Source organism: Dendropsophus ebraccatus, chromosome 1, assembly GCF_027789765.1.
Source record: "Dendropsophus ebraccatus isolate aDenEbr1 chromosome 1, aDenEbr1.pat, whole genome shotgun sequence".
NCBI classification, from domain to species: Eukaryota; Metazoa; Chordata; class Amphibia; order Anura; family Hylidae; genus Dendropsophus; species Dendropsophus ebraccatus.
In genome coordinates this window covers 127,248,888-127,262,823 of record NC_091454.1, presented here as the reverse complement: position 1 = coordinate 127,262,823, position 13,936 = coordinate 127,248,888, and the positions used below count along the sequence as shown (strand labels likewise).

The 13,936-nt window shown below is 39.9% G+C and overlaps 1 protein-coding gene across 1 annotated transcript in view; it reads left to right on the top strand.

Moving 5' to 3' along the window:
- Positions 1-13,936, top strand: part of CAMK1D (calcium/calmodulin dependent protein kinase ID) — a 253,457-nt gene that overhangs the window by 222,176 nt on the left and 17,345 nt on the right. The window contains exons 4-8 of the mRNA XM_069956192.1: positions 659-797; positions 2,275-2,401; positions 3,897-3,972; positions 5,359-5,471; positions 11,221-11,299. Of these exons, the coding sequence (XP_069812293.1) occupies positions 659-797; positions 2,275-2,401; positions 3,897-3,972; positions 5,359-5,471; positions 11,221-11,299 (534 nt within the window). The remainder of the gene's footprint in view (positions 1-658; positions 798-2,274; positions 2,402-3,896; positions 3,973-5,358; positions 5,472-11,220; positions 11,300-13,936) is intronic.

Genomic DNA, 13,936 nt, shown 5'->3' with positions numbered 1-13,936 from the left:
TCCGTTCTTTAGAACAGGCGTTAGAATAATGTGCCTGTCAATTATTTCCGGATGCTGTTCAGTGTACATCATCTGGAAATAATAGCTGATCACACAATGCAATGTGCAGCAGCGACCGTACATTGCATTGAAGTGAATGGCTAACTGATTTGCGGGCACACCCAACGGTGCCCGCAAATCAATTGTGAAAGAAGAACATTCCTGCAGCCGATACAGAGGTATTGGCTGCAGGAACTGGCTGAGTGCAGCCCGGCAGGTGCATCCGTTGCTATGCAATGGACACTATTAAACGATGTGTGAACATAGCCTAACACTGATATGTGTTAACAAGTAATAGGAATTGGGTCTCTGTGATCCTTAAATTAACTAATTATGTTTATTATTATTATTACTTAATGCTCCCTACCTGCAAACACAATATGTCCATTTACATTTGCAAATGTTAATCGATTTATGGGAAGTAGGTATACAGTTATTACAGGGAGGTAAAGCTTTAATTATACCCAGGAGCTATGACATGCATTCATTCATTTCTAAGGCAAACAGAAGAAAGGCTGTCAATATCTATTAATAATATATTACCTAGACTTCAATGGTATCAATACAGAATAATAATATACTAGGCTGGACAATTGACTGTTTAAACCTTCTGTTTTAGAGTGTCCGGGGGAGAGTTGTTTGACCGAATAGTGGAAAAAGGATTTTATACCGAGAAGGATGCAAGCACTCTCATCCGACAAGTGTTAGATGCTGTTTTCTATCTTCACAGACTTGGAATTGTACACAGAGACTTAAAGGTAATATAGTTTATTAAAAGTTCACATAAGCAATAAATGCTTTGCCACTTCACTGAGATGAAAATCAAGCATTCATGTATGCTATATCGAAGGAATTTCCAAATGTTGAAAATGACTTCCTGATCAGATCACCTGGTGGATTACATAAAAATATTATGTGTCGAAAAGCCCTTTAACCACTTAATTACCAGGCCTAAAAAAGCCCTAATGACCAGCTATTTGTTCTTCTATTTTTGTCTCCCTACATTTAAACAGCCAAAACTTTATTATATTTTTATTAATGTTACTGTATGAGCCCTTGTTTTTATCCTGCAGAAACTGTACTTTTTTGGTGTAGTTTGGTGATATACATAAATCACTATGTGATGTATATTTTTTATTTATTTATTTTTGAATATGAAAAAAATGTGTTTGTGCATATTTATTATGTAATATTTTTTAAATATACAGTTCACATAAAATACTGTTAAAACAATTTGTTATGTTATTACAATGGGATTACTATTTCAAAACTTTATTGTATAGTACAGGCAGCTCTAAGGTCCTTTCTAGATTTCCAGGGCTGATTGACATGATCAATAAGGTATTCCTTGCTCTGATCAAGTCACCAAGAGTTAAACAGGTAGGATCGAAGGATGCCTAAGAAATAGAGCTGTGGGTACAGGAGCAGCCCCAGAGCCACAAGCCTTCCTCTACTTCAGCGATGCTAAAAGGCAACACTGCAGAATTGGGACCCACACCACCTGCATGAAATGACAGTGGGTGGTCATCAAGGGGTTATAAGCGTAATCCTATGGCCACTGCAGGGCAAATGTTCTTTGTGACTGAAAAATGGCCACATATGTAATACAGAGGTGGCATAACTTTACTAGAGCAGCACCTTTATAATGGTGTCCAGAAACCATAATAGACAATTAACAGGGCATATAGACAAGGGTTGTCTTCATAAGACTAGTTACAGCAGAATAAAAATACTGAGTGGGAGCATCTTATAGGATGAAATTTGATCAGAATATAATGCATGGTTTTTGACAATCACCTATTTCAGTAGTCACGTGTTGACATGTCATCCCTGGAGCAATAGGTACAAGAACTGGCTGGAGAAGCAGCCTTGCAGCCTTTACATAGCATAATGGAAGTATACTGACCTGTTTGTTTGTTTTTGTCAGATTAGACATTGGAATCCACTGCGGAAAGTCTGCAACATAATTCTCACATAAGTTGATTCTTTAGGTTTCCACATAGAGTCTCTCTGGAAATCTTTCTGCAGTTATTCTAACCCATGTGGACTTTCTTTTTTATATCAATATTCGCCGACTTCTTAGAGACAAAAACATTGCATGCAAAAGAAATATGTCAGTTATCTGTGTAGAAAGTAATAATACTAACTAATAATACTAGAAGTACAGAGATGTGTGAGCTCACCCAGTTACCCTTTGCTTATTAATTGTTTCTTTCCTTTGTTTTTTTCTTTTAGCCTGAAAATTTATTGTATTTCAGCCAAGAAGGAGAGTCAAAAATTATGATAAGTGATTTTGGTCTCTCAAAGATGGAAGGTAAAGGAGATGTGATGTCCACAGCCTGTGGAACACCTGGGTATGTTGGTAAGTGACACACTGCACAGCTGTCTGGGATTTCTTCTCCCTTTTACTGTACATAACATGAAGAATAAATGCATGTTATACAACTCTAAACAGTTTTGTATTTCATATCAGCATGTTGTATGAATTTATTATGTATTAGAGTGCCCAGTGGAGTGTACATAGCTTGGTTGACAACTGTCCAAAAATAAAGATTTTTCTCCCCACTGTCCATAATACATATTTTATGTGATTTTTTTGCCACTACCACCTGTCAGCAGTCGACTACCAGTACGTCCTGACTGCATATACAGCTATGAAGCGAACTCAGGAGCCCAGCACGCTATATAACGGGTGGGGGCCGGGCCCTCACCCTTAATGACAGACTGCTGCAATTGAGCAATCGTCATTAACTCCTTGTCAGCTGTACATATTTTTGCCTAAGTTGTCCAGAAACAAAGACAAACAATTAGGTTGGCATCCCTGGCCTTTAGATTCATTAGACTCTGCCAGTGGCCCACACAGTAATAGTACCATCTATAAGCCACCCAAAAGGTAAGGTAATGGAGCCAACTTTGGTGCCAACTTTGTTTCTTCCACACAGCAATTGTACACCTCACTTAATGGAGTCCCCACTTGGTAAAGGTTCCTTTCCCTCAGCAGTGGTGCCCCTTAATGCCTCCTCCTCCTCGGTGCCTCTTATTTGTACCACTCAGTGTTGCTGCTCCCACTCAGGAGCCTCCTTAGTGCCCTCATCAGTAATACCGACCCTCCTTTGGTTTTCTCACACAGGAATATTGGCCAACCAGTGGTGCGGTGTGTCATTGTGTGCTTTCTGTGAAATTCCTAATCATCAGGAATTTTGTAGACGAAGCACTGACAGCGGGGACCAGCAGTGCTGGAAAAGCACTGACGAAATGTAAAGTCTATCCTCTGCTATACTCTTCTATACAATTTAATTGTTGGTGCATGGTGCTCAGAGTGAATTGCTAATTTTTAACCAACTTGGAACAAACTTCCAGCAGATGTGATTGGTAAATAACAATAACTAAATGTAAACATGCCTGGGATAAACATATATCTATACTCAGATAATAAGAGGGGAAATACTAAAAGGGCAGACTAGATGGACCCAGTGGTCTTTTTCCACTGACAGTCTTCTATCATGCCATTTCAGTACCCAATATAATGTGCACACTATCCACCTTGTGCCACCACAGGAATACACCCATTTATTTGTTATGCAATTTTATCCCAGGTACTTTTTCATGGATGGCCTATTCTGTGGCTTCTCAGGATAGACCATCAATATCTGATCATTTGGGGGTCAAACACTTGGCACCCCTGCTAATAAGTTGTTTGCCAAACTTGTAGCAACTAGTTAGCTGCCACAGGTAACTTATCCACTTTTAATTCATTTAAATCAATCTCCTCCACAGAATCCTATGCCGTAGTTGTAGATGTGTATGGTTATTTGTCTATAAATATAAACACTTAAGTATGTCTTTCTTGTTTTCAGCTCCAGAAGTCCTAGCCCAGAAACCTTATAGCAAAGCAGTAGACTGTTGGTCCATTGGCGTAATTGCATATATTCTGTAAGTATAGCCTATTAAAATAACTTTTTGAATAACAATTTAATTCCAATGGGGAAGATTTGTCAAATCTAGCTCACCAAGAAGCTGAATTCTGTACATGGCACAAAAGGCACAGAAAACTAATTAACTACCTTTACTTACAGAAGTGGTAACAGTAGGGGTGGGCAGTAGAGGGCCCTATTTCAAAAACAGTGTATGGGTACTGTTTACCGATATATTATTACTGATAATAGGAACCCCGCTAGTATCTTAATATTTTCAGGGAGAGAGAGGATATCCAACACCCAAATAAGAGTGAAAGAAAATCTCTAGATAATTAATCTATCATCAAGGACCCTGAAAGAAGACTTTATAAAGAAAAAACTGTTTTGTCTGTCAACTCAAGTCATACTGAGCTTGCAGCACACAGTGAAGCAAGCGGCCGGAGGCGCTCGCTTCACTGTGTGAACTGACAGGTCTTTCTGCGGCTGGAATTCACTGAATTCCGGCCGCAGAAAACTGCCATGTCAGTTTTTTTCGGCGCAGCACGGGATCCCGGCCGGAGCGCATACGATGTGTGTACGCTCCGGCCGGGATCCCATTAAAAATGAAGCTATGTCCCACCCCGCAAAACTACGGCCGTAGTTCTGCGGCGAGAACTACGACCGTAGTTTTACGTAGTGGGAACATAGCCTAAAACTGCATTAGTACAAATAACCATATATAAGAAGGAACATATTTTTTTAAATGTTGGTAATATCTTTTCATTTCCTATCTCACTATATTTAAAATTAAAACCTGAAGTCTTTCAGTTTTCAATTTGGGAACCAATAAGCTGGCTCATCGTGTTCTGTAGAGACTGTGTTTTATCATTCTTCTCATTATCATACAGTACCTCGTGCTGCATAGAAATCAATGGGGAGATTCATTAAAATATGTGCAGAGAAATAGTGGAGCACTTGCCAAAAAAAGGAAAGTTGAAATCTGATTGGTTGCTATGGGGCAACTGCTCCACTGTTCCTCAGCACTTCTCAGAGTTTGATAAATTTCACCCAATCAGTTCTACACTACAAGTTTCTCTGGTGCATGAAGCTATTATAAAGTGTATCTAAATGCTGTTAAAAGCAGCTCAGGCAAGTTGGCTGCCCCCATAATCATGTGCAGAAAACAGATAATAAAAAGTCTACAATCAGAAAATCAAAAACTGATTAGAAAAAATATATATTATCTGTTTTTATTAGTAAAACATATACAACAAGTTATAAATTCTCTTTAAAGAGAACCAATCAGCCCTGCATCACTGTATAAAGCTGCTGTGCAGCTCACGGCACGTACCGTTAGTAAATGTAAAACATTATGTTATGATATAATAGATATGTGTAATATTATATGTATATTTCCTTTCAGACTATGTGGGTATCCACCTTTCTACGATGAAAATGATTCTAAATTGTTTGAACAGATTCTGAAGGCAGATTATGAATTTGATTCTCCATATTGGGATGACATCTCTGATTCCGGTAAGAGAAAAACTAATATACATATTGTACATAGTCAAGGATAAAGTGATTGCCAAACAACTTTATTTTCATGCTGTAATGTTAAAAATAGCAGTTGATATTTAACCCCTTCATGACCAAAAGTCATTGATGCATACTGAAGCAGGGCTCTACATGTATTCCTTTTTTCCTTTCAAGAGCCATAGTGCTTTATTTTTCTACCTATGTTGCTGGGGCAAATTTTTAGGGGGCTTTGGGGGCTCATTTTTTGCGCCGTGATCTATAGTTTTTATTGGTACCATATTGGAGCAGATGGGAATTTTCATAGCTGATAAAGGCAATTGACTGAAATGCATTCTGTGTATCCTCTATATATAACTTTGGAAATGTGGATAACACTACCTAAACTGCATTGGTGAGTGCCAGTAATACCTCTGTTTTTGAACACAAATTGTTCTGGAAGGCTGATCCAGAACCAAGCAGTTTAAGAACTGAGCTGTATGTTCCCATAGGGAACAATATAAATGTAGGGCAGGCTGGAGGAGCTGTATCCCATGGCGGGCAGAAGCAGCATCCCGGGAAAATCTGCAGCATAGGTTCCGGCAGCTGGGAGAGGAGTCCCCACAGCTAGTGCAGCTCCCACTGCTCTCTGTCCTGTTAGAACTCAGCGCTGCCCAGTTTAAATGTGGCACCGAGTTCAAACTGCCGCCCTGCTCCTGCCTCTCTCTCTCTCTCTGTGCCTCCGCTGTGGGAAACACCCGTTTAGAGTGGGGATTCCCGTCATTATGACAGGAATCCCCACTTGTGTAACCGAGGTGTCGGAACACCTCAGTAACTGTCAGCTAAACAATAGTTATCTCAGCTACCAGTTATCTCCTCTAAGTTTGTTTGGGTACCGAAAAATGTTTGAGTACCGAACAAAGCTTCAGGGAAACATTTTGTTTGAATACTGAAATGTTCAAACACCAAGGTGTTTGGTACTCAAGGAATTACTGTACATTGCTTCTCTGGTGTTATCTCTGGTGTTATCTACGAGCACCACCACTAATCAGAGTGCTGTCACCTACTATCATGGGAATCTGTCATTGCCATACCACATAATAACGCTGAACAGTACTTTTCTTATTTTAATCTGCTGATCAATTCCCAAGATATGTATCTAATGTAAAATATGCAAGTTAGGATATTTGTCGCACCTAAGCCCTTGGAGCACTGCTACTGCTGCCTGTGCCCACTTATATTCATTATGGGCTTTGATTCTGTTGTAGGTCCTCGCATTGGCAAATCCCACGGTTACGCTGTAAGTATACTGTTATATGGCTTAGGCTGCAAAAAACGGATGGAAAATGGATTGCAAAAAACGGATACATTTGTGTGCATCCGTTTTGATCCGTTTTTCCATTGACTTCCATTATTAAAAAAAAGGATCAAAACGGATCCGTTTTTTTTGATGGACACGAAAAAATGTTGCTGACACTATTTTTTGGTCCGTTAAAAAAAACAGATCCGTTAAACAGTATTCCTACTGTGTATGAGCTATTCTATTATACACCTAAGGATAGAGAACCCAGGCTTTAGAAGCACAGAGCCACAGAATATCATAAACAGTAATCTTACTGTTTATCCGTGGGATTTGCCAAGGCCGGGATCTATGTCAGAAGCAGTGCCCGTGAAGCATTACACATTTCAAATGTGACTATGTAGTCTTAGTAATGGCTCCATATTTCCTAATACACTGGACAGACAATATATGAGAAACTCCTAATATACCCCTCATAGGCTGAACAAATATAAAAACATATTAGGACACATAATAATATGTACACTACACATTAAAAACTTTTTAAAAACTGCTTGCATTGATGACACAGTTCAAACACCTACTATTCAAATATAAGATTACTTTTTAACCCCGAAAAATGTTCTTAGAAGTCTGGGGTTATCTTATATGTTGGGTATGGTTGCCCTATGCAGTGAAGGAGTTAAAAAATGTCCCGCATCCCCACCGTATGGGGCGACCACTACAAAAAAAACCCCAAAACATTTAACTCACCTGGGGCCCGTTCCCGGCCTCTGCACGCCTCCTGTCCCGTTACCAGCGCAGGCAATAAGACGTATACTGACTGCACCAGGGATCCCCGAATCTCTCCCGAGCAGATGAGCATCTCATCGGAGATGCTCAGCTGCCGGGAGAGCTTCAGAAGAATGACAAAGGCTCAGAAAGTACCTGAAGCCTCTGATATTCTTCCGAAGCCCTCCCGGCAGCCGAGCGTCTCCGAGCTTCTCCAATGAGATGCTCGGCTGCTTGGGAGAGCTTCAAGGATCCCCGCCGCAGTCAGTGTACCTCACACTGCCTGCGCTGGAAACGGGAAACGGGCCCCAGGTGAGTTAACTGTTTTTTTTTTATTATTATTATTATTATTATTATTATTTATCCGCAGTTAACCCCTGCCTAAACGCAGCAGGTTAACATTTTCTGGCGTTTAAGGCAAACCCCTAATAATCTTTTTGAAAGTCAGGGGTCGTCTTATACGCCCAGTCGCCTTATATGCCAGAAAATATGGTAATTATTCCCAGACTTTCTAGTAAAGGAACATGATTTCTTGGTGTAAGTTTAGACCTCTTAGCACTCAAGTTTCTAGATGAAAGATCCAGAATGCCCTACCCATCAGGAAACATCTCATGTTGCACCTTTGAGGTATACTGTGAATCAGAGCAAATTCATATTATTTTTACATCTTTTTATGAAATGTTTTGAGGACATGCATAGATTCCCCACCCTTTTATAGGCAATTTCTGCCGGATGCTCTGATGCTCTTAAGGTTCTATTTTCTCAGAAAATACCTACCCTGAAAATCAAACCTAGTCTTATTTTGCAGGCTTTTATGGAGTAGGCTTGAAACAGAAGCCGTTCTCCAAAAATAAGTCAGCTGACCAAATCCCTGACACTGGGTGGCTGAGCATTAGCCAGTTCATGCCAGACTTGTTATGCTCCGCCCCCACCTGCTCAACACAAGCTGCAGGAGAGGCAGGAGTAGTAAGAATTATGCACAGTAGCGGATACTGAATATAAAAGGACAGAGGGTACATGGGACAACCATAGAAGGGGGAGGGGTATATTATGGGGACTCCAACAAGGAAATATAAGAAAACCACTTGCTAGAATTTTCTCTGGTTTATTCCAACTTGGATATGATATATAACAGGTCAGCAACTATTGATTTGTGCTATTGTGCTTTGTCATAGTCAAACTATAGTGGATCGACTATGACAAAGTGCAATAATGTGAAACGATTGTTGCTGACTTACCTGTTGTATCTTACGTCCATGTTGGAATAAAGCACAGAAAATTTTAAGTGACACTGTCACCCCCTATTTGCATTTTGACTGCTCTCCACAGGTGTAAATGATAAATGTTACAGCTTTCATTACTTATTTTATATTACACCTCATGGTGCTTGTTCTGGTAAAAGTTGTTTTTCACCTGTGGATTGGTATATGTGGGTGGGGCCTTGCGGCCATTGTGCCACATCGCCCCACCCCTAGCGCCACTTAGCCCCATCCCCATCCGTGACGTCATCGCAACATAGGCCCAGAGCTTTAGGCTGCCCCTTCCAATGGCTGCTGAGGGGGCGGGGCCTATGTGCCGATGACGTCACAGATGGGGGGCTAAGTGGCGCTAGGGGCGGAGCAATGTAATGAAAGCTGTAACATTTACCCTTTACACCTGTGGAGAGCAGTCAAAATGCAAATAGGGGGTGACAGTGTCACTTTAAATTAGTGCTGTGGTTTTCTCATCTTTCCTTATTGGATTACCTTTGTTGAACTGTTACCACAGAATATCACATTGCATAGAGTTCCAGGATTGATTATTCGTGCGAAGCTGCAGGTGTATCCTGCAATCAAAGGATATTGTCATGGTGTGTATACTTGGTGGAGTGGTAAAATTTGGATTATCTGCATAGGGGGAATGTATACAGTATGTGAGAACAACTACAGAGGGGAGTGAGGTATAAAATATGGGGACTACCTGCAGGGGGGTGTATACAGTATTGAGGAACAACTACAGAGGAGAGTTATGTGTATGGGGACTACCTGCAGGGGGGTGTATACAGTATGGGGGAACAACTACAGAGGGGGAGGGAGGTATAAAGTATGGGGACTACCTACGGGGGGGGGGTGTATACAGTATGGGGGGACAACTACAGAGGGGGAGGGAGGTATAAAGTATGGGGACTACCTGCAGGGGGGTGTATACAGTATGGGGGAACAACTACAGAGGGGGAGGGAAGTATACAGTATGGGGACTATCTGTGGGGGGATGTATACAGTATGTGAGAACAACTACAGAGGGGAGTTAGGTGTATGGGGACTACCTGCAGGGGGTGTATACAGTATGGGGGAAGAACTACAGAGGTGGAGGCCTTACTGCAGAGGAGAGCATATATTCAGTATGGGGGAAGAACTACAGAGAGGGAAGGAGGTATACAGTATAGGGGAGGCCTTACTGCAGAGGGGGTATATATTCAGTATGGGGGAAGAACTACAGAGGAAAAAGGAGGTATACAGGATAGAGGCCTAATTATAGGGGATCTTACAATATAGGAGCCTAACAACAGTGACACATACGGTATGGTAGCTAACTACCTTAAAGAGTGTGGCTACAGTGTAGTGGCATACCATGTATAAATAACCCGAAAATAATCCCTAGCCCTTCTTTTAGAGAAAAAAAAAGCCCCTGTCCCTTATTTTCAAAGAAACGTTTTAGGTTACATGCCGTACAGTTGATAAAATACATTACATTCTATGTATCACAGGTAAAGAATTCCTTAATGTTGTGTGTTTGATTACGGTACCCTCTGAGTTACAAAATTTCTTAGTCTGATGCACATATTTACACATTCTACATGTATGACGGTCACACTTATAAACACCCGACATATCTTTTTGTTTTACTGTGGGAAACTATATATCCTAGTGTGGTAGCTTTGCGGTATACTACTGGCAATTAGGTTTAGGATATGTCTTTCTGCCCACAATGAATGGGGTCCAATGATTTAGCATAGAGACCACAATATTGAATGCACAGGGCCCTAACAAACCTGTGACAAACAATCATGTACTGGATTATTAATTTTTTTTTTTTTTATATTTGAACTGCAGCTAGCTAGCTACTTGACATGATACCTTTGGTTTATTGCAGGCCTCTTTCACACATCTGCATATTTGATCAACAATTGTTACAAATTGTGGACCCATTTATTTTTGTGACCCCATAAACACATCCATAGTTGTTACAGTTCTGTGTAGGGGTGTGATCCATGCCACAAACAAAATAGGCAAGCTATTGTAAAGTCCATAGTTGTGGCACGGATCACCCACTGCAATCAATGAGTCCATGCAATTGTGGATGGTTACAGTTTGACGTCCATAATCTGTCCATAATTGCGGCCACTTTCTTCCAGAGACAGCACTGCATTTGTCTCCAGTTTGGGTGTGGGCTTTGTAACTCTGTTTAATTGAAATGAATGGAGTTTAAGTGCAAACCACGCCTGAACTGGAGACAAGAGTAGTGCTGTCTCATGTTTTTGTAGCACTGGATAAACCCTGTAACACACATTTTACAAATAAGCATCTGGTATTTTGAAAATAAATGCGAAGAAATTTTTGTACTCCACGCCAGAATTACAAAAAAGGAAACAGCTGCATTTATCACAGAGAACAATTTAGCAATTGTTCCATATAAACTTTTCATTTTGTATCCCAACAGCTAAAGACTTTATCAGTCATTTGATGGAAAAGGATCCAAACAAGAGATACACATGTGAACAGGCCCTGAGACACCCATGGTAATTATAACTCACTGGACAAATATGTTTCTTAAGTAATAAGGGATTTTTCACAAGGTTGTCTCACCAAGACAGCCTCTTGCCATATGCCAGATATATATATATATATATATATATATATATATATATATATATATATATATATATAAGAGAAATTCAGAATGAATGCAGCACTCGTGTAGAGATGAATGTGGTGCCAGGCGGTATATACCAGCGACCGCCCGGTATAGGTAATATAAATCAGAAGAATACCGCAGCACTCATGGGATAGAATTCAACACAACGTGTTTATTTCCCCAAACCGCAATGTTTCGCTCTCCACACTGCTTGAAAAAGCTCTCAGTGTGGAGAGCGAAACGTCGCGGTTTGGGGAAAAAAACACGTTGTGTTGAATTCTATCCCATGAGTGCTGCGGTATTCTTCTGATTTATATATATATATATATATATATATTTATAAAACCACCATAGTTGCTGCCTGAGGCACCCTACACCCCCTGCTATGGTCAGAAGGAAGTGTCTTGGAAGATGGTGCAGGACTCACAAGTCCCATGCTGATTAGGGTGTGTCAAAGCACTTTCACACCCCTTTGACACAAGATGATAGAGACCACCCAGTTGTCAATGTACTAATTTATTGGCATATCAGTCGTGGAAAGTAATAATGCCAATTACAAAGAGAATGTGTGCACATGTTTGGCATCAGTTTAACTTTTTAATTACATGACAAAAAAAGCCTTAGGATAAGTTCACACAGCATAAATTTTCAATAAATAACGGCCGTTGCAACAGTTCTTTTTGAACTGTGGTCTGGGGACAAAAACGTACTGATACCTACACAGTATACTAGCTAGAGATGAGCAAATCTATTCGTAGATTTGCCCCAAATCTGCTGAATTGGTTGATGGGACCAGGTGACTGGATTTTTCCCTGTTGTGGCAGAGGTAGAGATACACTTGTCCAGGACTGTTAAGTGCTGCATTTTCTCTGTCTCTGTGACGTCACAGGACATACCCTGGTGCTGACTGTAACTAGGACTTACTTTTGGAGTATGGCTTAAATTTTTAAGCCTACTCCAAAAACCCTGCAAGATCAAGCTAAGGCTTATTTTTGGGGTAGAGCTTATTTTTGGAGAAACAGGGTATAATTCACTTGCCTGGATCAGTACTGTATGTGCAAAATAAAGACACTGTTTAAGCACATGAAAGCCTAAATATTTTCTTTTTATATTTAATGTTTGTTTTTGGGTGTGGGAGGAAACCGGGGTACCCGGAGGAAACCCACGCAAACACGGAGAGAACATAGAAACTCTTTGCAGATGTTGCCCTTAGTGGGATATGAACCCTAAATATTTTCTAGTGCTGTATCTAAAGCATTAATTCATGATTATAGTCTATCCTTTCCATTTGTCAGTGCTCTAGGGGTTCTTAAGAACACACGGTTTAAGGCTGGGTTCAGACTACATATATTTAAGTTAGTATTGTGGTCCTCATATTGCAACCAAAACCAGGAGTGGATTAAGAACACAGAAAGGCTCTGTTCACACAATGGTGAAATTGAGTGGATGGCCGCCATATAACAGTAAATAACTGCCATTATTTCAATATAACAGCCGTTTTAAAATAACAGCAAATATTTTCCATTAAATGGCGGCCATCCACTCAATTTCAACATTGTGTGAACAGAGCCTTTCTGTGTTTTTAATCCACTCCTGGTTTTGGTTGCAATATGACGACCACAATACTGACTAAAATATTAGTAGTGTGAACACAGCCTTAATTAGGAAAATCACAAGAATAAATAAGAACAGTGTAGTCACGGAACAACAGCGCAAACCTAACAACTCTGGCTTTGGCAACTTCATATACTGTTATAATTATTTGATAGATATTTGCCACAACTTTCTGTTAAAAAATGGAGTGTAATACACACCTAAATATTTATGTAAAATGTTATAAATACTTGTTTCATTCATTTCAGTGGACATGTGCTGTAGTTAGACATGTACTGTGATTGGTGGCAAGCATTTTTTCTTTGCATGTTTACATTTTGGATAAGTGACATGTTGGATATCTGCACATATCCAGTGCAGAAAATCAGGAAGCCAAAGAAAATGTTATATCCTGTAAACCAACCTTAATCACCTAATGGCTATGTTCACACAACATTTTTTTTAGCTCCGTTTAAGGCCATAGCACTTGCATTTTTCCACCTAGAAACCCACATGAGCCCTTATTTTTTGTGCCACTAATTGTACTTTGCAATGACAGGCTGAATTTTTTCATAAAGTACACTGGAAAACCAGAAAAAAAATAAACGTATGGTAAAATAGAAAATAAAAACGCATTTTGTTTATTTGGGGGGTATAACTGACTTGGTATTTATGTTCCTCAAGTCGTTACGATTACAACGATATGTAACATGTATAACTTTTATATTATGTGATGGCCTGTAAAAAAATTCAAACCATTGTTAACAAATATATGTTCCTTAAAATCGCTCCATTCCCAGGCTTATAGCACTTTTATCCTTCGGTCTATGGGGCTGTGTGAGGTGTCATTTTTTGTGCCATGATGTGTTGTTTCTATCAGTACATTGATTGCGCATATGCAACTTTTTGATCGCTTTTTATTACAATT